Source organism: Kogia breviceps, chromosome 18, assembly GCF_026419965.1.
Source record: "Kogia breviceps isolate mKogBre1 chromosome 18, mKogBre1 haplotype 1, whole genome shotgun sequence".
NCBI lineage: Eukaryota > Metazoa > Chordata > Mammalia > Artiodactyla > Physeteridae > Kogia > Kogia breviceps.
Window position 1 is genome coordinate 45,046,657 of NC_081327.1, and position 24,546 is coordinate 45,071,202.

General features: G+C 42.9%; 1 protein-coding gene across 1 annotated transcript in view; it reads left to right on the forward strand.

Annotated features, from left to right (window-relative positions):
* The window catches only part of HYDIN (HYDIN axonemal central pair apparatus protein), a 431,864-nt gene that overhangs the window by 367,288 nt on the left and 40,030 nt on the right, over nucleotides 1–24,546 (forward strand). Inside the window, exons 57-68 of the mRNA XM_059043993.2 lie at nucleotides 666–834; nucleotides 1,365–1,600; nucleotides 4,321–4,438; nucleotides 10,270–10,474; nucleotides 11,193–11,428; nucleotides 13,319–13,470; nucleotides 13,583–13,772; nucleotides 17,139–17,241; nucleotides 17,475–17,753; nucleotides 19,288–19,430; nucleotides 21,932–22,150; nucleotides 24,355–24,515. Of these exons, the coding sequence (XP_058899976.1) occupies nucleotides 666–834; nucleotides 1,365–1,600; nucleotides 4,321–4,438; nucleotides 10,270–10,474; nucleotides 11,193–11,428; nucleotides 13,319–13,470; nucleotides 13,583–13,772; nucleotides 17,139–17,241; nucleotides 17,475–17,753; nucleotides 19,288–19,430; nucleotides 21,932–22,150; nucleotides 24,355–24,515 (2,211 nt within the window). The remainder of the gene's footprint in view (nucleotides 1–665; nucleotides 835–1,364; nucleotides 1,601–4,320; nucleotides 4,439–10,269; nucleotides 10,475–11,192; nucleotides 11,429–13,318; nucleotides 13,471–13,582; nucleotides 13,773–17,138; nucleotides 17,242–17,474; nucleotides 17,754–19,287; nucleotides 19,431–21,931; nucleotides 22,151–24,354; nucleotides 24,516–24,546) is intronic.

Sequence of the window (24,546 nt, forward strand, 5' to 3'; positions counted from 1 at the left end):
GCTCATAGCAACGCAGGGCCCGGTCTCCTGCACCCCACTGGGGATAACATGTGGGTCCCCACGGCAACTCCAGGTGTCTCACCTCAGCTTCAGTTTCTTGCTCCAGCTCCAGTCCTCCTGGCATCTCGTGAGTCCGCTTTTCTCTCTGACCCCTCACCTCACCTGCATTGGGCCGTGGCCTCACTTCTGAACACCTCTGTTGCATGACTTCTGCCCCCGCCCTTTCTCTCCTTCCTTAGATCCTCTGGCTTCTGCATCACTGTTGCCTCTGTGTGTGCTGCATTCAGTCTCAGAGTGGGGAGGGAGGAAGGAAGGGGGACAAAGAGAGAGAGGGAGGCAGAGAGACAGGGAGGGAGAGGAATGAATTGATTTAGTTGGTCCTTATCCAGCATCACGTGTTCCTATTAGACACAGCTCTCCTGCAAAGACCCCTCTTAACCGCAGGCTAGAGATGGCTGTCTTTGCCTCAAGCACCAATGCTTGGCCTGGTCAATCCAGGCTAAGGAGGGGTGGTCACAGAGTACAAAGCACAGTGAACACTGCTACGCATAGTGGTTAAACAGGGCTGGGGACATGGCAGGCACTTAACAGTCTAGAGTCTCATCTCTAGTGTCTTGGGTTCCCTAGATAATGACTAAAACTGACTTTTTATTCTTGTCTCTCAGCTTTTCTGTGGACTCCTTAGGGATTTCAGCAACCAATATAAGTTCCATGATCTCAGTCCAACCCAAAAAGGGCTCACTGACCACAACAGAAAAACCCACAAATGTCCAGGTGCTCTTCCGTGCCAAAAAGGAAGTGAAGATCGAGCGCCAGCCAGTTCTGCGCTGTCAGGTAAGCGAGCTCACTCACGAGTGAGGGAGGGAGGACTCACACGGTGGCAGGCTCGTGGGACTCATGCCGAAAGGAAGCGTACACAGTCTAACCCATGCTCCCGGAGGGGAAAGGGAGTGCTGGCCTGGTGGCAACCAGAGAGGACAGGCCAGGGCTTAGGGAACTACAGGCACGGGTAGGTCGGGTGGGAGGTATGCAGAGTCATCAGAAATTGACAACCCCAGAGCAGAAATGTGGCCCCTGGTCTTTGGTAGAGACCAACCAGAGATAGGGAAACTGAGTTTCAAGTGCAAAAGAAGAGAAGGGAAGTGAAAATGGGAGGCACACGTGGTGCATGTTGACCCATGGCTGGTACACGGTAAGTTTTATGTTAGCATTGACTTGTATTGATGATGCAATAATATAAAGAGAATGATATAGAGAACTTGGCTTCATGTCAATGAAGAAAATATGGAATGAAGTGGACAGTCATGGAAATTCTGGAGTTATGCTGGTGGCTGACATCTTCCCAATCCTTTTTCCCTTTCTAGATTATTGAGCCCAAAATCTCAGGAGGTGAAATAATTGCCAGCATCCCAATTAAGTTTTCTGTGAATGCCGTGTTCTCCAAATACAACATCAGCCCCTCCTCCATCATCAACTTCGGGGCTTTGATCTGTGGCACGCGTAAAAGCTCCTCCTTCACCATAGAAAATCAAGGTGTAATCGATTTCAAATACACCCTTTATAGGCTGACAGGGGAGAGCTCCCTCCATCAAAAGAAAGTGTAAGACAAGTATTTTCTAAACTCACACCATTCCTGGGTTAATTAGCACTTTATATTTTACAATGAGCTTTCATATAGTTTATCTAAATTCACCCCCAATCCCCTTTTGTGAGTAAGGTTACTAAGGTTTAGAAGTGACTCATCCAAGATTATGGAAGAAATCATCAGTGGATCTCAGTTCTGAACCCACATGTCTGACTCCAAACTTCACAGTCTTTCCAACTGCTGTCCAATATATGATACATTTTTTAACATCTTTATTGGAGTATAATTGCTTTACGATGGTGTGTTAGTTTCTGCTGTATAACAAAGTGAATCAGCTATACATATACATATATCCCCATATCCCCTCCCTCTTGCTTCTCCCTCCCACCCGTCTAGGTGGTCACAAAGCACTGAGCTGATCTCCCTGTGCTATGGGGCTGCTTCCCACTAGCAATTTTAATTGCACGCTTAATTAGGTAAGCCTCAGTTATCAGAAAATTCAATTAAAGTGAATACTTCTTACTCTAATGACAGTAGATAAATAGATCACTCTTGCAATTTAAGCAGATGGATTCACAATTTCCCAGAAATGGGCTCTTCAAAACATGATTTCCCCTCCCTTGATTCCACAGACTGCAACCCATGGTACCTACTGCCCATACTTCAGGCATTCACACCATCCCATCACTGCTCCCCAAATCATCAGGGTCCTGATAGATCCCTTATCCCTGGACACCCACCTTAGAACCCTCACTGTCTCTATAGGACTAGGAAGTTATTCCACCAGCTCCCGATTCAAGCAGCAACCTGCTTGAAGCCTGAGCCGCGTGCTCTAGCCTGTTTTTTTCTGCTGCTCTGCTTTTTATATAAAAGACATTGTGTCATTCAAGCCCATACACCCGAGTCCTTCCATCACAGAAGCTAAAAGCTGTGGGTCGAAAAGAAATATACGGCATTGGGCTTTCTAAGCTCTCTATTTAATCTGTGAACATAATATTACATCTAAGGTATCTAACACACCGATTTTTAAACCTACAAAATAAATTTCATTTAGTTGGGAAAGCAAACCCCCTTGCTGCTGATAAAATAAAATTGAGTGTCTCTGAATTAAAACCAACACTTTGGGTTCAGGGTTCATTTGCGATAGGTGATACATTGTTATTGAACAAATGTAAAATCTTTTGCACGGGATTGTATCTGTTGTCCTGGTGCTCCTGGTGTGCTGCATTATGTACCAGTAAGTCATTGTCCTGTCAGTCATTCTGTAGGATTTATAACAGCAAGCTAAATCAAAAGAAATCATAGCTGCGCTTCATGATGGGGGATGGCAAAGGGTACCCTGGAAATTTGGACTAGAGAAAGCCTGGTGAAGCCTTCTTTCCTGGGACTGTTTTTACCTTCTCCCCATGAAGACACTTTATCACAACAGCTCACTCAATCATTGTTCCAACAGTGAAACTCTGTATTCTTCAAAAGGTGACTGTCAATCAGTTACTCAAAACAATTTACCTTTCTGAGTGCTTTTGGCTTTTGTCATATTCTTTTTTGACAAATTAGGGATGGTTTTTTACCAGTTCCCAGATACTTTGTCTTGACTTTCAAATGAATTGACTTTCTAAATAATTAGTAATTTAAGATTGACTTTCTAATTAATTGTTTTAAATCAGACATACAGCTTTACATTGTTTGTAGTTGTTTTATATTTTTGTTGATCTCCTCTTCCATTTTGGCAAAGTTTGAACATATTAAGACTTTTTTTTTTTTTTTTGCGGTACGTGGGCCTCTCACTGTTGTGGCCCCTCCCTTCGCGGAGCACAGGCTCCGGGCGCGCAGGCTCAGTGGCCATGGCTTACGGGCCCAGCCGCTCCGCGGCATGTGGGATCTTCCCGGACCGGGGCACGAACCCGCGTCCCCTGCATCGGCAGGCGGACTCTCCACCACTGCGCCACCAGGGAAGCCCTAAGACATTTTTAATTAAACTGTCTAAAGTCTATTTCTTCCAAATCTAATTTCAACCTAATTTTTATCACTTATTTTATAATTTAATAATGTTTATTTATAGATATTATAATTTTGTTTTGCTTTAAATTGGTTTTAATTTATTTTTCATCTTAGCATACACAAATGCATGGAAAGCACTCAAACTCCCGTTGTTCTGGTCATTAAGCAAGTGAATGCTCAAATATGTAAAACTCTCAAAAGTTTAAAATTGTACCTCAAATACATTTGAATATTTTAGGTGAACTGGCCTTTAAAAAACCAATTATTGGGTAAACTAGTTTCTAGTGAAGTGAACACCTACCAAAACCTGTGTTTGTGCTATTGTTTTCACTAAGTCTTAAAAACACCATGACTCTAAATGTGAAGAAGAGGGACGGAATTTAATCTATTTGCCATTGCGCTTTTTAAGTGATAAAAGATTTGAGGTCTACAAATAATTTCCACACACAACTTCCCAGTGAACTCAAGTAAACATTTAAAATTATTATTTACTTGCCGTAATCTTTAATGTCCTTATGAATCATATTTAATAAGTATAATTTCTGCATACTTTTTTCACAACTGTTAAATGAGTTTGGCTGTTAATGAATAAGCTGACTATGCTCCCCGGTGCCCCCTTGGGCAAGGAAAGGCCTTTTCCTCCATTCCAAGGAGAAGGGACCTTGCAAGCAGACAGGCAGGTGATATTTAATGACCACCCCAACCTGAGGGTATACTCTTGCTTCTTTAATCAGCGTCAGCCATGTTAGACATGCAAGATCCCAGGATAGCGAGAGCTTCTACAGGACTGGACCTTCTAAGGCAACCAAGTTCTCTGACTCTGTTCAGAAAGACATAAATGTCACAAACCAGGTGAGCACCCTTTTCCTTTTTCACAGAAACCCCTGTGTTCTAGCAACAGAAACCTGCCAACTAGTTCTAGCAACAAATACCTCCCTAGGATAGCAAGATTTGAATTTTGAATATGCCTACTATGGCAGGAATATTAAATAGTTATAATGAAATGTCACTTTGATCTTGAAATAAGGAGTTATGGCTTTTAATTTGGATATCCTCTTTTGCTTTAAAACCTTCATTGGCTCCTCATTGCTTTAAAATTAGTTTCTACTCTTCATAAGTCTTTCAATCAAGAATCATTTGTTGATATGGAATAGAAGCCCATTCAGATTAGTTTAAATAAAAGGAGATTCGAAGACTTTTACATCTGATAAGATGAAGTAGACATCTTTTTCCCTAGTCTTCCAACTAAGTACAACTAAAAACCATGGACATTATGTATAAAACAAACATAGAAGACTGAAAAATGGAGAGAAAAATATCACACCAGCTAGGGTCCTTGGGACCCAATAGACATCACAGTGGTGATGATTTCTTTTTGCTTCGTATACCGTAGATCGGGTGCTGAGGGAGCCAGCAATCCAGAAACATCAACAAGCATGGACCAAAAAAGGCCCCCAGAAAAGCCTTCTCCCACTAGCCTAAGGACCGGGAAAAAGTAGCCTAGCAAGACAGAAAACTTTCAGATAAAAACTGTAATATTACAGTGAAACATGACAGAGAAATCTGTGGTCCTACCCCACATATTTCAAGCAAAGGCCAGTGGGGAGCCTAGACTTCTCACTCAATCCAGGCTATAATGAGGTGCCCTGACTGCCTGCCAAAGTGATGTCCAAGAACATGCAGTAGGGAGCCAGACATTCATCACCCCCCATCACCTCCACCATTGTCAATGGCAACACCACATGGGGAGCCTTGACTTCCACTCCAACCCGGTGGTAATGAGACATCCTTCTCATCCCCCCAGGGGACCTCCTACCCCATGGAGTCAGCAGAACAGTAATGAGACACTCTTACCCCTCCCCACAAGGGAAATACTAGTCAAAGACTAGTGGGGAACTGGAACTCCCACCCTAAGAAGTCCGAGTGGAGAATCTGGACTACTATCCCCACCTGGCAGTAACAAGGCAGTGTTCCCCCCCTCCCCTGCCAGAGTGGTGTCAGAGAAAGCTAGCTCAAACAGAAGTTAAATAAGATCCAGAGTCTCATAATATAATACACAAAATGTCCAGGTTTCAACTGAAAATCACTCAGCATACCAAGAACCTGGGAGCTCTCAAACTAAGTGAAAATAGATAAGCAATAGATACCAACACCGAGATGACCAGTATGTTAGAATTATCTGACAAAGATGTTAAAGCAACCAACATAATGCTTCAAAAAGCCATTACAATTATGCTTGGAAGAAATAAAAATATAATAAGTCTCAGCAAAAAAAGAGAAAATATAAAGAAGAACCAAATGGAAATTGTGAAATTGAAAAAAATGAATCACCAAAATTTAAAACTCAGTGAATAGATTCAACAACAGAATGGAGGAAACAAAGGAAAGACTCAGTGAACTTGAAGCCAGAAAAATAGAAATTCCTGTGTCTGTTTCCTATTGCTCCCATAACAGATTACCTCAAACTTAGTGGCTTAAAGCAATACAAATTGTTTCTCCTGTTTAAATTGTCCTGTAGGTCAGAAGTTTGACAACAGGTCTCACTGGGTTAAAGTCAAGGTATTGGCAAGATACCTGCATTCTTTTCTAGAGACTTTAGGAGAGAATCCACTTTCTTCCCTTTTCCATGTTCTAGAGGATACCTGCATTCCTTGGTTCATGATTCCCTTCCTGCATCTTCAAAACCAACAATGGTGGATCAGGTCATTCTCATATCACATTACTCCAGCCTCTTCCATAGTCACATCTCCTTCTAACTCTCTTATGTCTGCTTCTTCCATTTCTAAGGACTCCTGTGATTACATTGAGCTGAGGATAGTACAGGATACTATCCCCATCTCAAGGTTCTTAATTCAATCATATCAACAAAGTCCCTTTGCCATGTAAGGTAATATACTCACAGATTCCAGGGATTAGGATGTTGACATCTTTACAAGAGGTGTCCAATCTTAGGTGTCTTAGGATGCCCAATCTAAGGAAAAAGAGAAAATAGACTGTTTTGAGTCTTCTGAAAGTCTGTTTAGTCTAATGGGAAAAAAATGAACAGACCCTCAGGGACCTGTGGAACTATAACAAAAAATCTAACAACCCTGTCATCAGAGTTCCAGAAAGAGGTAAGAAATAGGTAGGGCTGTGGAGCAAGCCAGCGTTTGCTATTAACTTAAACCAGTAGTAGTACCAGTCAGTGTCTGTTATTGTCATGGTAACAGGCAACACTAAAAGTTATCAGTAGCTTTAAACAACAAAATTCTATTCAATATTTCTCACTAATGTCTATGCAGGAGGAAGGAGGACACTGCGCTGGGTTGCCCTTACGCTCAGACCCAGGCTTTTGGGTTGCCATGGCAGACAGAAAGGGAAAGTGTGATAAATTATACATTGTCTCTTAAAATTACCTCTTGAAAGTGACACCCTTTACTTCTGCTCACAATTTGACTAAAGAAGTCACATGGTTTAATGTAATAACCATGTGTTCAAAAAAAGAGCTAAAAATATATGATGAATAGCACTAATTAAAATTTATCAGAAGATGTAGCAATACTCTTTCTTATTTTGCTTCAAGCAGCGGTTCCTACCCTGTAGTTCAGGGCCTCCCAGGACTACTGGGCGATGAGTGACACAAAAAGAATAGAAGCATTCTATTTTTTATGTCACTTTGGAGAGGCTTTATTTTATGCTACTTTCCCGAAGTAGTTACAACTTTGGGATGCTCTCCATGGTTCCTCCTCTTCCTCTTTCTTCTTTTCTTCCTTCCTTCCTCTCTGCTCTACTTCTCCACTCTTACCTCCAGAAAGAAAGTGTACTGTATTAAAGAGGGAAATGTATTAGTAATTACACTACTTAGTTGCTTAATAGTTCAAGAAATAACCTTTATTGGGTTACAGTGTTTGTAGTGCTATAATAATGTAAAAATTTATATGCTATGTTATTAGAAATATACTACATTAGTGCATTTGAGAGAATAAGGTCAGAAAGTCCCTGTATAGACACAGGTAGGGTAAGGAGGAGGTGCTCGTGGATGGCTGTTTACATTCTGGCTACTACTTCACCAGTGAAGTAAGGAAAGAACACAGTTGGCATTCAAGCAAGTGGAGCAGAGAATTCAGCCCAAACTCTGTTACCAAATCTCCACTTAGTTTAAGGATATTATAATGTCCTTATAGGATATATGTATATATAATATGAAGGATGTATAATATGCTATTTTTAAAGCATATGCAAATGAAGAAAAATGATAACTGGTCATCAAGCAATGGTGGACTAGCTAATTCTACCCTGGAGAAAAGTCTGATGGAATTTGTGGTGGTGGTGGGGTCAGGGTAAGGGATATTGCAAGGAGAGAAAGAAGGAGTGAGATTCTTTGGAGAAGGGTTAGGAGCCAAACTAGGAAGGCACATTTGGGGAGAGTTGAGCATGCTGCCTCTCTTCCCTTTGGTGGGACTGATCAGCCTGAATAAACCTGGTGCATTGCCTCCTCCATCTCATCTCTTTGGATTAATGGAAAGCAACCATAGATGGAGGCTTTTCCTTGTGAATCTCTCATTTAGTGTTTTGTTTTGTTTTGTTTAATATTGGAGTGTGGTTGATTTGCAGTGTTGTGTTGGTTTCAGTGTGGGGCAAGGTGATTTGGTTGTATATACACGTGTGTCTGTTCTTTTTCAGATTCTTTTCCCATGTAGGTTATTGGAGAGTATTGAGTGGAGTTCCCTGTGCTATGCAGTGTGTCCTTGTTGATTATCTATTTCATTCATTTAGTGTTTTTTCAGTGTTGTTATAAAAGGAAAATAGTCTTTTCTTACTCTAGTTGAAAAGTAAAATATTGATAGAAAGAAGCATAAACAATGCCTAATCCTATCACCCTGAGTTAGTTACTGATAATATTTGGCATATGTGCACAATTGAGGTAATATATTAGTAACTTTATACTTTTTTTTCACCTACCTTTCTCATAAGCATTTTCCTAAGTCATTAAAAACTTTCATAAGTATAATTTTGATTCCTGTGAAATGTCCTATCATGTGAATGTACAAAAACATTTCCTTATTTTGTGTAAAATAATTCAGAATAAACCTCTACAAAGCTGTTTTGTTTTCAAAGAATGGAAATTCATGTTTGTCCTAAAACATAACTAATAACGTAAATCCACAAATAAATAAAGATCATGACACCAAAAAAAACCAAAAATAAATAAATAAAAAGGAGAGAAAAGAAAAGAAAAAGAAATAGCTAGGGTTGAAAAGGTACTCAAGGAAAAAAATGGCTAAAAGCTTCCCACATTTGACAAAATACTTAAACCTACAAATACAAGAATCTGGGAAAATCTCAAACAGGAAAAACCCAAAGAAATCCACACCAACACACATCATAGTCAAATTTCTAAAAACTAAAGACAAAAAATCTTGAAAGCAGTGAAGGAGGACTAACTCCTTACATACTTACAATATAGAGGGGAAACTATTTAAATGACAGCAGATTTCTTACCAAAAACCATAGGGGCCAAAAGCAAATGGCACAACATTTTGCAAGTGTGGAAAGCAAATCACTGAACCCAGAATCTTATATCCAGCAAAGATATCCCTCAGAAATGAATGGAAAATCAAAATATTCTCAGATGAAGGAAAACTAAAATAATTTGTCACCAGCAGATCTCTCCTAAAAGAATGGCTAAAGGAAGTTCTCTAAACAAAAAGTAAACAATAAAAGAAGGAATCATGGAGCATCAAGAAGGAAGAAAAAACATGGCAAGCAATTATGTAGGTAAATTCAATGGACTTTGCTTCTCCTTTTGAATTTTCTAAATTACATTTATCAAAGAAAAAGTTATAACACCGATATTCTAAAAGGATGTAGAGGAAATATTTTAAACACTTATAAAAGGCAAAGGGTAAATAAGCAATTGACAAGCAACATGGTGAACACTACAATTAAGGTGTGTATGGAGGGAGGGGCTCCAGAAAGATGGAGGAATGAAATCCTGCTGTTCCTGGTAGCTGTTAAAAGTCATTGATGTAATCATTTTGTAATATATACAGCTATCAAATCATCATGTCATACACCTTAAACTTATACAATGTTATATGTCAAATATATCTCATTAAGCCTGAGGGCAAAAAAATAAGAAAGGAAGGAAGCTCCTAAGAACCAGAGAAGTGCATGATAACACCCCATGTTTTGAGAACAGATTCGGTGCCAGATGCTTTGCTAATTGCTTCATACACATTCTTTTATTGAAGCCTCTGGTGATCTCAGGGTAAAGTCTTTAGCTTCATCTTACTGATAAACTAAGAGTCAGAGAAGTCACTTGTCCAAGGTCAAACAGTTAATATGCAGCAGGGCTGCGATTCAAACCCAGACTGACTCATAATGCTAACCCCTGTTTCCCGTCTGGGTAAGTGTTGTACTATGTAGAATGTGTCTGTTACCTTAGACCCCCACTTAACCATGACTGTTCAGAAGGAATGTGCATAGAAAGAAGTGCCGAGAGAGCCTATCCCTGAAGACCCCCCAGCCTCTCCCTGCCTCCAGGAGAAGAGCTGGGCCCAGAGAGAGCCTGTGGGGAGAGCCCCCCAAACGCCCCCGCTATCCAGTCCCTCTTGACACCATCTCATGACTCTGGTGGAAGGGCTCAGACTCTGCCACCCACTCTGCCTCTACCCCTCCTGCCCCTCCCACCCTTCCTGCAGGCTCGCTTCACCCACGGCATGTTCACCGTGTACCCTGGGTTTGGCTCCATCCCTTCCGGAGGAATGCAGGTCGTGACCATTGACTGTGTGGCTGACCCTGTGGGAAGATGTGAGGAATTTATAGCGATTGATATCTCTGACCGAGACCCAAGAGACCAGCCCGCTGGCATTCCTTACAGCCTGTTGGCCGAAGCCTGTCAGCCAGGTACTGGGCACTCAGATGGGACAGCACCCCTTAAAAGACCTTCCTTCCTCTGTAACAACCCCCTCCCTTGCAGATGCCTAATAGACGTGGCCGGGCTTCTTCCTTTGGGACCTTAGATCTTCCTCTGGTGTCTTCAGCCATATTTTTCCTTATAGACTTACAGGGCATGCACACCTAGAAGAGGATGTGCAGCTTTAAACTCCTGGTCTTCCTGAGTTTGATCTGGGATTCTCAGATTAGTGTTACCTGGGAATCATGGTGCAATGGGATATGGCACAGAACCCAGAAACACTGAATCTTGCTCATGGCCAGGCCACTCCCTGTAACATATGCACAGAGAACAATGGTCAATGACTGAGTGTATTACAACTTTAACCCAGAAAGATCTCAGATGAAGCACGGAGACAGCTCCTCTTGCTCTGGCTGTAGGTCCCCTGCAGCCTCTCACCAAAGTGGGCCAAATGCCTCCCTTCCTCAGCTCACCCCGGATCTTATCCTCCTTCCCATTGGAAGGAAAAGGTGGTTGGAGTCTGGGGACCAGCAAAAGCAGTCCAAAAGAGGAAGAGAAGACAGAATTTGTCCCATCCCTCACACCCTCTTGTGTGAATTTCCCTCTATGATTGTCCTTTGTTGGAGTCTAAACCTCCAAATTAGGAATTACAGAGAGCAGGAATCGAGCTCTCAGCCTTCATCGCACAGTCTTCCCTCCGCTCCCCAGCTTTCGTGACCGACAACACCACCTTGATATTTGAGGAGCACCAACTCTGTAGCAGTGCCAACCTGTACAGCATCCTGCAGACCGTAGAGAGTGGGGGGCTGTTTGTGGAAGATGAGAGGAAGTTCATCTTCTGCCATGTCCTCGTGGGCCATCAGGCCAAGGCTCGGTTCAAGATCTCCAACGTGGGAAAGGTCGCCTGTGACGTGAACGTTGTGGTTAAGCCCGTCTCCAACAAGGTGAGTAGCCCCAGTGGCCCTGGCCCACCATGGCTGGCATAAAGCCTGGGCAAGAGCTCTTGGAAACCCCTGCTCTGGAGCCTGTATTGTGAATGGGGATTATCTGGCTCTCAGGCCCCCTGCAAGTTATATGAAGGGACATACGTTTATCCCAGTAGGCGTCTCCTCTGGGTACCTCTGTGATAAACTGGTTCACACGACGGAGCAGCGCACTCCCATCAAACACTCACGTGTCTTCGGGACAAAGCACTGTGGGGAGAGCCAAAGATCGGGTCATGAAGCCTGCTCAGGTGGCATGTTGGTCTGGCGAGGGAGATTTGGGGGGTGTCAGACTATAAGTGTAAGGTGAAATGGTGAGCCTTTATTGACCTCCTGCTGTATGCTGAGCACTGTGCTAAGTGATTTTCATTTATTATCTCATTTCATCCTCAGAAGTTTGTAGTATCAGATTTTGTGTTATTATCCCCATTTTATAGTTGGGGAAATTGAGGCTCAGAAATGCTAAATTCTTCCCCTAGGTCCCAGAGCCTAGGGATATAAGGCTTGGTTTAAAGCCAAGCTTCATCTATGTGCAAGACAAATAATAAGTGTCCATCTCGGGGTCTGCCAGACCAAAACTGCCTTCCCTGTCTGAGTCACACCATACCGAGACCTTTTCCCTCGCCGTGGAAAGAAAATTCAGGGTACCAAAAGAGAAGGCTGAGTCAGTGGGTTTCACTCACCCGTGATTTCCAGTCATGTACCGCAAACACTGCTAGTGTCAGCTCAGCCACATCAGTTCTCTGCCCGAAGATAGAATCTCGGCCCAGGTGGCCCTTGTGCCCCAGAGTTGGTATTGTTCTCGTGGCTGATGGTGGTAGGGAGATGACCGAGAGGGCTGGTCTAGTCTAGAGCCAAAGGCGGTGTGCATTTCCGGGGGACTGTCACCGCAGAGGGACACGGGTTGAGAGACTATTAGCATTTTCTGACCTTTTTGGGACAGGAAAGGGCAGCTTTCTCCCTAGTCTGTTCTAAAAACGTAAAAAGTGAGCAAGGCTGATTTCTAAACAAAGATGGGTTTTTAACAGGGATTTGCAGACATTATGTTGTCATCTTCCTCCTTAATTTGCAGATTATTCCTTGGAAAGAGGAAAGAAACCTTATGCTCTCAGCTTAAGAACCAGAAGGAATAGTCAGTCTTGAATCCCACCTGCCTCCCGTGAGAATAAAAACTCCTTCTGAGGCCGTTCCGGGGGTCCCTACAGTCCCCCCGAAACACTGCCCCAAGACAGGAGCAGAGAAAGTGCTGCGGAAGGTGGTTCTAGCCAAAGCTCTTGGAGTTAGAAGGAGCAGAAACCCACTCAGGCTGGCCCCAACATAGCAAGGTTTGCTTCAGTGAATCCGAGAGCTCACACGCAGGGCAGAACACAGCATGTAGCCAGAGGTCTGTGGGACTGGAACTGTCACCCGAAATCCAGCTTCCAGAAGGCCAGCCATGGTTCCCCCATCTGCCAAGAGCCACGTGTTTCTCACACATGGTGTCTCCATTGCTCCTCTCTCTAGTCTGGCCAGCTCAGCCCCACGTCAGCAACCACCAGGGGTCTCTGGCATCTTAAATTTATTTGTGTGTCAGGGGGTGGGCGGCCAGGGGATCTGACTATCTGAGATATGGTTTAGTTCATCTGTTTGAGTCCAAGATCACAGGTCTGGCCAATTATTGCTCAGGGGTGGGTCCCTGAGTACCCAGGCCACTCCTTCCAGGATCATGACTATGCAAGCAGTGGACATGCCTACTGCAGAGCTTAGAGGAGGGAGATGTCACAACAGGGCTTGTAGAGGTGAGCAACAAGCCTCGTACAGGCGCAAAGTGACACACACACCGATCCCTGCTTCCTCCCCGCCCCCAACCAGATCTTTGCCCGCATCACTGACATCTTTGAAGTGGAACCCAACAAGATGTGTGTTGCCAGCCGCTCACATGCCTTTGCCACGGTGTCCTTCACCCCACAGACCATGCAGACCTACCAGTGTATCTTTGAGGCCACCTTGGACGGCTTGCCCAGGTACCAGCTCCCCAGCTCCCCCTCCTCCAGCAGGGCAGCAGGCCACACTCTCTGTGAAATGTCATTCCTGCCATGCTAGGCTGACAGGACTTGACCTTTCTTTTCCCTGCAGCAACCTGGCCAGGAATCGAAGCCTCATGTTTGATATTGTTGGAGAGGGGACCCTCCCTCGAGTGACCGTTGTGCGGCCGATTCTCTATAACCAATATGGAAACCCCTTGCTCCTCTTTAAGAGGCTTCTGCTTGGTCGTTCAGAGACACTGCCTCTTGTCCTCAAGAACAATGGCACCATCCCTGCCAAGGTACTGCTGGAGGGTGAAGCATGGGGTGAAAAGGGAGAATCATTTAGAAGCAAGACTTCTGACTTTGGGGTTTCTGCCATCCCTAACTTGTGAGGACTTCTTTGATGTTCCTCATACGTTAACCTGGGTAAGACATGGGACATGCAGAGGGGAATTAGGCGTGGTCTGATTACATAGTACACTGATACATAGTACACTGATAATTACTGTGCAAGGCAGTGAGCAATGATAATACACCAAGCTGAGTGGGTAGGGTTATGGGTGTTCTGAGTGTCTTCCTTATTTTTTCACTTTTTTTCTATAATGAACATTGCATTTGTAATAAGGAAAAAAGAAAGAAACTTCATCAGAGGTGAGAGATATAACATCAGAAGGGACTTTTGGTTCAGCAATTATGTTTTTATTTTACAAAAAAAAAGTGATAAATTGTGTAAGTGTTATAGAAAGAACTGTAGAACTTTTGAAAATAATTTACTCCCATCTAGAGGAATCCAGGAAAATTTCACTATAAAATGACATTTGAGCTGGGCATCGAAGAATATAGCTGGGTTTCGGTAAGTGGGCATTGTGGTGAGTGAAGCCTAGGCAGAGAAAGAAAACTGCAAAGACAAAGGCACAGAAGCAAAAAAAAAAAAAAAAATTAAGGTACAAATAGGAACTAGTAAGCACCAGCTTTGTGAGAGCATAGGGTATAGGTTGAAGAACAGTGAGAGATAAAAAATAGAAGGGTAGAGTGAGGGGACAGTTTGTGGAGGGCTTTGGATTCTACAGACATTATTACTGTTGTTGTTGTTTATGTGGTTAGGACTCATTTAGATTCACCCAGAAGTTACCATTTTTATTGCTATCCATTCCTGCATCTCCAACCTACCATCTGAGATCCTTTTTCTACCTACTGAAGAATACTCTTCAATATTTCTTTAATGCAAGTTTGCTGGTAGTGAATTCTCTCAGTTTTTATTTGAAAATCTGAATTTATCCTTTATTTTTAACATAAATTTTGCTGGCTGTAGAACTCTGCATTGGCAGTTTTCTTTCAGCAAATGGGAGCTATTATTCCAGTGTATTCTAGTTTCCATTGTTATGGCTGAGGTGTCAGCTTATAAGTCAAAAATGTTCCTCTACGGCAGTCTTTTTCCCCTGGCTTTGTACCTTTGTATTTGTTTTCTGCAGTTTTACTATGATGTGTCTAGGTATGGATTTCTTTCCATTGATTTTTCTTGGAATTCACCAGGCTTCTGGACTCTGCAGTTGATGTTTTGAGTCAATTTTGGAAAATTCCTATATGTGTTTCAAATATTGTTTCTATTCCATTCTGTCTCATCTCTCCTTCTGGGAAACCACGTCAATGTATGGAAGGTCTTCTCATTATATCCTCTATGTCTCACAACCTCACTATATTTTCCATCCATTTTTCTCTGGACTTCATTTCGTTTGTCCTGCCTTCAGTTCATTAACTCTCCCTTTGGCTATATCTAATTTTCTTTTAAACCTTCCATTCAATTCTTAAGTTATTATATTTTTCAGTTCTAGAATTTTTATTAGATTGTTTTTCAAATCTGCATAACCAGTTTCTATGATTTCTAGTTTCATGCCAAAATTGTCAGACTTGGCTTTTATTTCTTGAACACAGTAATCACAGCCATTTTGCAGTCTATACCTGATAATTCCAAAATCTGAAGCCCCAGTGGGTCTACTTCTGATATCTGCTGCTTCTGTTCATTTTTGCCCATGTTGTCTTGTCTCCTCATGTGCCTGGTTATTTCTGATCATGTGTTGTATTATATTTGAAAAGTTAATTTAGAAATAATTAGGCTAAGGATGTGTTTTTCTTCAGAGACAATTTTCATTTGCTTCTGCCTAGCACTTGGGGGCACTAGAAACGCAGGATCACCTTAAACTGGTTTTAGGGCTTGAGATTTTCTGTGTTAGACAGATAACGCTGAGCAGGATTGCTATGCTTGGGAGAGCTGCTTTATATCCAGCCTAACTTTTGTCTTACTGTGCAGACCTTTGGGGTCCTAGTCTAGAGCAAAGAAAACACTCCCACCCCTCACAGGACTTTTGCCCTCTTAACACCAAGTGACCGTCAGAAAAGCACAGTTCAGCCTCCGATCTGCCTCTTCCCGACTGGCAAATGCCCCAGGTCAAAAACAGCCCAGAAAGTTAGGCTGGTGTCTCTAGACATCCCAGATCTTGGTCTGGTTACTCTTCATTATCTTCTTAGCTCTGTGATGCTTCTGAAATCGGTGGCGGGGGTGGGTGGGCGGAGGGGGCAAGGTGCTGTTTGTTTGGGTTTTGTTTTGCATTTCTTTATTGTCTTGAGTCCACATTACCTAGTTTACCATTACCCTGCATGGTTTCCATTATTGTAGCTTTATAAAATGTATTAGCACCCATTCCCTCTTTTTCTAATCTTTCTTAACGATTTTTTAACAGTCTCTCAGATGAACTTTAGACATCATTTTATAATGTTCCTCACAAAATCCTATTGGGATTCCTATGAATTATTTAGGGGGGAATTTCTACTTGCAGAGTATTTAGGCTCTCCGCCAGGAACAACATTTAGTATTCCAACGCATTTATTTACATCTTCTTTTATGTCAATATTTTTTCATGTGATTCCTCTGTATAGTTTCTTATTACGTTTATTTCTAAATATATATTTTTTTTTATCTCAGAAGCTTCCTATGTGATGTCACTACTTCTTCCTTCTTCGTGCCTCATTTTTTATATTGTTCAGTCCTGTTCATGATGGTGCCAGCTTTACGATCTTCTAAAAATGTCTGCTGGTTCCTCATACATAAAATATGATATGTGGCTTTAGGTTTTTTTTAATCAGCTGCATGGCTTCCAGTGGGCTGTAAAGCATCCCTTTTCTCCAAGTAAGTCAGATATCCACCTTGGTTTTCCTCTTATCTTGGTAGGACGCTCAGCATGACACTATCAGGCAACTAATGTGTTAGTACCTAGAAGATACTGGTTTTTAGGAACTCACATTCATGCAGGCCCGCATAGAATGACTAATATTTATTTCCATTTTACTAGTCTAGTGTATATTTCACAACTGCCTCTGTCAGTAACAGAGGCCTTGGCAACCCCATTTTGAGTGGGTAATCCAGAAAGTCACCTATACTCTCTGGACCTCTGGTTCCTTATTTGAATAGCAAGGACTGAGCTAAGTTTTTGTTTGTCCTTTCCAGGTATAATATTTATTATATCTCTCTTAGTAAGAAACTCGAAAAAGTGAACACTAGGCTCAGTGATGGGTTGGGGTTACTCCCCCAACAGCACAGTGTCTCACTTCAGTTCAGAACTCGTGAGCATCCTGTAAGCTTAACACTCAATCTATTTCCCTTATGCCAGTTGCATGTTGACCTGCAGGACCAACTAGGAGTCTTCTCCCTGAAGGGGAAGCCGTCTACCTCCTACATCTACATCATAGAAGAAAACAAACCACAAGCAAAAGGTAAGTAGGGCAAGTAAGTGTATCTTGTAGAGAGCAATGGGTCCCAGTAGCTGTTTTGTTAGGGGGCTAACGTGTACCCAGCCGGAGTCAGATGCCCAGTCTCGTCACCTATGGCCTCTGTAGGGGAGGCTCATTCCCACATGAAGGCTGCTTTCCCTTGAAGGGTCCAGGTCTTTATGGATACGTCTTCCTTTAATCTGGTTCTAGATCATGTCTCTCTCTTCTCGTTGCAGCAAAGAAGGCTCACACAGCCTCCCTGGTTGTTCCTCCTGGAGACACAGCTGAATTGGATGTTGTTTTCCACTCCCAGAAGGTTGGGAGAATGGCCGGCATCATCCACTTGTCCGTGATCGACAACCAGTACGAGGAGACGGTCATCCACATGGTGGGAGAGGGCTACGAGGATGACATCACCTTGGACAACATCCACGGGCTGGTGGCTTCCTCCAGCCAGGAGGCCTCAGATATCCCTGAGATCATCGAGGAAAACATGATGGAAGACTTCGTGGCAGGTGAGAGAAGCAGCAGTGAGGGGTTGACACCTGTTGGCTTGTGGTTCATTTTAAATAAGAATGAAATTTAGATAACAGGTCAGCTAGCTTCCTGGGAGTTTAGGACTGAATCTCCTCTTTGCTGCTGTATGATCCCTCAAGCCTGGCTCAGTCACCGCATTCATCCATGCGTTCCCTCAAAGAACAGTTGTTGAGCATCAGGGTGCATGTGCCTTCATTACTCCAAAGAGTAATTAATAAGAGTCTGTCCCTCAGGGAGCTTATTCTTTGAGCTCAAATTCCAATGTAGCTAATAAGAGAATTCAAATTCCAGATTAGCTCAAAAGTGAATACATGTCTCTCTGTGGTTTTCCCTGTCTCTATCTTTTAGCTGGCTTGCACTGGCATCCTCTGTTTCATCTGTATCATGTACGCTAGACATTCTAAGAGAAATGGCGGGCTGGGTTAATTAGAGAAGGTGTAGGTTTGTGCCACCTCTAGATGACCGTTCTCCGCAGCCTCATTACTCAGTGCGCTGGGAACCTACAGCATCAGGATCACCTGGGAGTTGTTAGAAATGGGAATTTCAGCCACCTCCCCAGCACCTCAGACCTACTGAGTCAGAATTTGCAGCTTAACAAGATCCCCGGGTGATCTGTGTGAATGAACATTAGAGCTTAAGACATGCTGCTCTACAGTTTATCAAGCACTGTGACTTCATTTGGTTGATTATATTCTTTGGGTAGGAGAATATTACTTCTTCATTATTATCAAAAAGCATTTGCTAAACACCCTAATTGTGTGGCTGACTGCCATGAAGTGAGTTATAAACACAGTCTCACGGTTTCTCTAGGAGCTTAATTATACTCCTGGAATGTAGCCCTCGGCAGTCCATACAACAGGGGTTAAAATCAGTGCTCCTCATGTATCTGGTGTTTCACCTGTTTGTAGCTACAGGGTGACATCTTTCTTATCAGGGGTCAAGCAGGAGCCAGCAGTGAACCCTAGTTCAGAAAGCAGATTTCATACTTATAATAGGGTTACCAGATTGAGAAAATCAAAACACAATAGTCCCCATTAAATTTGAATTTTAGATATTAAATTTGAATTTTAAATAAACTATAATTTTTAGTATATTTGTGTCCCAAAATTTTGCATGGGACATACTTATACTAAAAATTACTCATCATTTATTTGTAATTCAAATTTAATGGGGACTTCTGTATTCTGTGTGGCAATTCCAGCCCTTAATAGTACTGTTTCAGCAAACAAATGGAGTTGGCGGGCGGGCAGTGGGGAGCTATGTTTACCTTTGTACAAATGGAGGTGAGGGCCGGAGTGGGTGGGTGGGTGGGTGGGTGGATGGATAAGTAGACTCCCCTATAGGAGAGAAAGCTTGCTGGCGAAGGACTCCAGGCGTTTCCAGTATAACCATCCAAGGAAGTGGGGTTGCATGAGGGTGAGGCACAGTGTCTTTCAGGAGCTGCCTCCGCGGGGAAGTGAGCCTGCAGGGGAGGCAAGAGGGGACTCACTGCCCCCTGCTTCTGTCTCCTAGCTGCTCTGGTGAACCACATCCAGTTTGGGGACTGCCACATTGGAAAGAGCTATAACGTGAGCTTCACAATCACTAATCACAGCCAAGTGAATGTGATACGGTTCGAATGGCCCCTGTTAGCCACAGTTTCTTTCTCCCCACAGGTAAGTGAAAACCAGTCCTTGTTTTCTGCACTCCCTTAGGCCTAAGCCAACCCCAGTTTGATTGTCGGCCCATTCCCACAGCTACATAGGATGGGATGGATGCATCCCTCACTCCGACCTGGTACCAGAAATATCCCCTCTGGCCTAAGAGCAGAGAATGAGGTCACCAAGACTGATGGTGAGGAATTCCATGGAGACCTCCATGGATGAAGACAGGTCCCAGTCTTCCCATCCCCAGGTGTAGACCTATGTCCCCCATGGTGTGTGTTCTTTGGAGCATTTGTCCTGCAAAAGTGGTTCATCAAAAGCTAAAATGGGGGTGGTGTGTTTTGTGGACAACAGAGATTTAGAAAATGTTACAAGTTACATCTTTCTCCTACAGATTCTACATGCCCTTCAGAATATTAAAACCTAGTCAACTTTGTTTTACCTGGAATTTTCTAACCCCTTCTTTGAGTGTCTCACAAGCACACATTTTATGAATTGCTAACCAAAGCTCGACATCGAACAAGGCCTAGGTCCACGTGGCAGCAGAGCCTCACCTCTGGCCAGCACTTGTTTTTCATAGACAGTTCACTTCTGAGTTCCCAGGACACTGGATGTATCCATGGCCTCTTGCTCTGTTTCAGCCACTGAGTTTGTTCGAGCACAGAACTCTAGGGGGTTAGAGTGAGGAGGGTTGGGGACCCTACTTTGTCACCTTTAAATTAGGGTGCTATCAGGAAGAAGTGTTTTGCTTCCTGGAGAGATATGAAGTGATAGCCAAAGAAGGTAGAGATAAGCTTCTTATGGTCCATTTACACACCCACGGGCACACACTCGGGTATACACCCACATGTACACACACACACACACACACACACACACAGTTGTAGCCTTGGAAAGTATTAAACTTTCTTCTCTCTTCACTTTCCAGCGGAGGAGGGGTGTTTTATCTATTAGAAACATGAAAGGACTATATATAGTATGTATTTGTGTATATGTATGTGCATTTATGCATGTTCAATCACAAATGATTTTATTCTACAAACCCAATTGGATTTCCCATATAGCTGGAACACTTCAGCAAATCTCAGCCTTTTTGGTCTCAGGACTCCTTAATACTCTTTTTTTTGTGTGTGTGTGTGGTACGCGGGCCTCTCACTGTTGTGGCCTCTCCCGTCCCGTTGCGGAGCACAGGCTCCGGACGCGCACGCTCAGCGGCCATGGCTCACGGGCCCAGCCGCTCTGCGGCATGTGGGATCTTCCCGGACCGGGGCACGAACCCGTGTCCCCTGCATCGGCAGGCGGATTCTCAACCACTGCGCCACCAGGGAAGCCCTCCTTAATACTCTTAAACATTACTGAGGACCCTCAAAGAACTTTTGTTTATGTGGGTTATGTCTATCAATATTTACCACATTAGGAGTTAAAACTGAGAATCTTTAAAAACATGTATTTGTTCATTTAAAATATAATAACAAACCCATTACATGTTAATATAAATACCATATTTTTATGAAAACGGCTTTATTTTCCAAAACAAAATTGTGCAAGAAGAGTGGCACTGTTCTACATTTTTACAAGTCCCTTTAATATCTGGCCTAGTAGAAGAGAGCTGGATTCTCATATTTGCTTCTGCATTCAATCTGATGCAATACCGTATGTCATGTATTCTCTAGGAAACTCCATTATATACTCACAAGAAAATGAGAATGAAAAAGTCAAATGCATTCTTAGTATTTTGATGAAAATAGTTTTGACCTTGTGAACTCCTGAAAAGACCTTGGGGCCCCCAAAGGTCACTAGATCATACTCTGAGAACTGCTAAGGTACTGTGTACATCTGTCCATAATTTGCGTAGGTCATGTGGTTGAGAAGTACAGGTTGTTAAGAGTGTGGTACCTGGAGCCATACTGCCTGGATCTGAATCCAGATCTTCTAACATTAATGGTATGACCTTGAGCAAGTTACAAGTTTCCTTGTCTATCAAATAGGGGTGGTAGCTGTACATCCCATAGGGCTGTCATGGGGGTTAGTAGAATTTTGTGAAGGTTTAGCATAGTGCCTGAAGCATGTAACAGTTTGGTAAATGTTAGCCGCTCTTGTTTTTATGATTAAATTTCTATCTAAGAATGTCTTGTACCTATTTAAGATGGTCTACATGTACGGGCCTGAATGATGCATTATTTTTCGCCAAGAATTTTTTTTTTTTTTTTTTTTTTTTTTGGTGGTACGCGGGCCTCTCACTGCTGTGGCCTCTCCCATCGCGGAGCACAGGCTCCGGACGCGCAGGCTCAGCGGCCATGGCTCACGGGCCCAGCCGCTCCGCGACACGTGGGATCTTCCCGGACCGGGGCACGAACCCGTGTGCCCTGCATCGGCAGGCGGATTCCCAACCGCTGCGCCACCAGGGAAGCCCTCGCCAAGACTTTTGACCCTGCCCCTAGAGTGGCACCATGAGGCATCAAGAGTCCTCAGGATTGAACTCCCCAAAATACTAACACAAGGCTCTTCCCCAGGTGGGCCACCTCCACCCTGGCTGTGCCAAGGACATAGCGGTGACCATGAAGTCAGACGTGCCCATCAACCTGAAGAAGATGGGGATCAAGTGCAAGCTCTCCAAGATCATGTTTCAGCTCCCTGCAGACCAGGTCCCCGACTGGGACGACCGCATGCACACGGTCAAGTGGGTGGACGTGCTCAGAAACACGCCCGGGACTTTCACTACAAAACGAAAAGTGAGTAGGGACACCAAGCCCCAGTCTGTCCAGGCCTGCCGTGCCGTGCTTGGATGCCTCCTGCCCTCAAGCTCAGTGTCTCATCATTTCCTTCTTTCATGGAAAAAGGAAATGGTCCCTGTTCCACCTGACCTGGGTTTCCAAAGCAGCGAACTGAACTTCCAAGCAAGCCACCTGCCATCCACACTACATGGACCACACAAACCACACACCTTAATTGGTAGAGCTTTCACTGAAGTCTTTAAAAAATTTTTATTTATTTATTTATTTGGCTGCACCGGGTCTTAGTTGCAGCCTACAGGATCTTCGTTGCCATGTGCGGGATCTTCGTTGTGGCTTGCGGGATCTTCATTTGTGGTGTGCGGGATCTAGTTCCCTGACCAGGAATCGAACCCGGGCCCCCTTCATTGGGAGCTCAGAGTCTTAGCCACTGGACCACCAGGGAAGTCCCTCTCATTTAAGTCTTGATATCTAGTTTCTACTTGAGCAAATCCTCCCACCTTTTTCTTCTTCAGAAACCTCATGGCTAGTCTTTTAGCTACTTCCTTTTTCCCTCAGTGTCCAGAATTAAGTTAATTATAACCTCTTGTTCAGGTCAGAATCTCATCTTTGGTCCATGCCTGCCCCTCCTTTAATTATCCCTTCGTTGGTTTCTTTTTAATAATATAATAAACAGGGGCGAACCCACACCCAACACAGGAAGTATAACTAGGATTACCTGGGTGGTTCTCAGCCATCCCCCCACTGCCTCTCTCCAAGACGTGGTCACTACCCTGGGATCTCATTCCCTTGATTTTTGTTTTTATTTCTTTTTTAAATTAACCTGTGCATTCTAAAAGGCATATTGTTTAGGTGTGGTTTTGAACTTTATTTTTTTTCAAAGGTCATTGCGTGTGGTCATCTGTATTGTTGCAGGCGGCTGTAGCACACCCATGTCACTGCTATATAGAATTGCATTATAAATATACCCATTCTTCTTCTGAAAATTAGTTGGGGTTTGCTACTGTGGACAGTATTTCTGTGAGCGTTATAGTTCATGTCACACGGTGTTCGTTTGCAAGAGTTTATATCCCTAAACTGAGGCACAGGAAGTGGAATTGCTGAGTCTCAGGATGTGTGAATTCTCAGCTTTCCAAGAAAATGCCCAAGCGTTTCCAGAGTGGCTCTTTGCTAGTAGGAGTATAAGTTCGTAGAGCCCACTTTGGAAAGCACTTGGGCATTATCTTGGAAAAGTAAGAGTATTAGTCATTTTATTTTTGATAAACTCTTTTATTCCTGTCTTTGTCTGCAAATGTGCTTGCCATATTTATCGCTCATATTTTGACTTTAATGAATCTTTTCATGATTATCTCCATATTGTTTTATTCTGAAGTATTTTGCTTATTCTTGGCCCTTTATTTTTCTAAATAATTTTTGGATCCATTTAAACAAGTTCTGTGAAAACCCTGATGGAAACTTGATTGGAATTGGATTGTATCTATAAATCAGTTTAGGAAGGATTGATAATTTTATAACATCAATTCATCCTTTCCATTAGCAAGGTATATCTCTCTATTTAGGTCTTTTTAAAGATTTTTTTTTACTACCATTCATTTTCTTTAATAGTAATAAGACTCTTTAGGTTTTTAAAATTTTTTTTAATCCATTTTATTAAATTATTTTTCTAGGAATTTTCCCTTCAACTAAGTTTTCATATGCATCTTCATAAAATTATTCACAGTATTTTCTTATAGCCTGTTTAAATATCTGTAGGATGGATGGTGATATCTCCCTTTTCATTATGATATTGCTTATGTGTATTTTCTCTTTTTTTCTTCCTGATCATTCTCACCACAGGTTTTCTAAATCTTTTCAAATAAACAGCTTTTAGTTTCATTGGTCCTCTCTGTTTTAGATTTATTTTCTGTTTCATTAATATCTATTCCTACCTTTATGATTTCCTTTATTCTACCTTCTTGGAGCGTATCTGACCCCAAAACTCATGCCTGTGCAGTCGTGATGCTCTCAGTAATTTCTTGTTGTTCAATTTCTTCCTTTCCTACTTCTGAGTCATTTTAGATTTGGCCTCATCATTTCTTCTGGAACTTGAGTCTGTGAGTTGGTTCTCATTTGCCTGGGTAGAAGGAAGCACTGTTTTATCTCCCCATTATTCCTGTGAGGCAGGTGGCTCTGCATCACCGAGGACACGGCTGCTTTTGTTACAGGTGATAGAGACGGATCCTGAGCCTGCTTACTCAGTACTAGAAGAATACTACCGAGAACTGCAGCTGCAGATCAGTGCCCACGTGAATTTCGCTTCATACAAGTGCCAGACGAGCGATGTGCACTTTAAGGAAACACTGGTTTTCCAGACCCGAGTGTTTGAGTGAGTCATCAAAAGCCTCCTGAGACTCTCA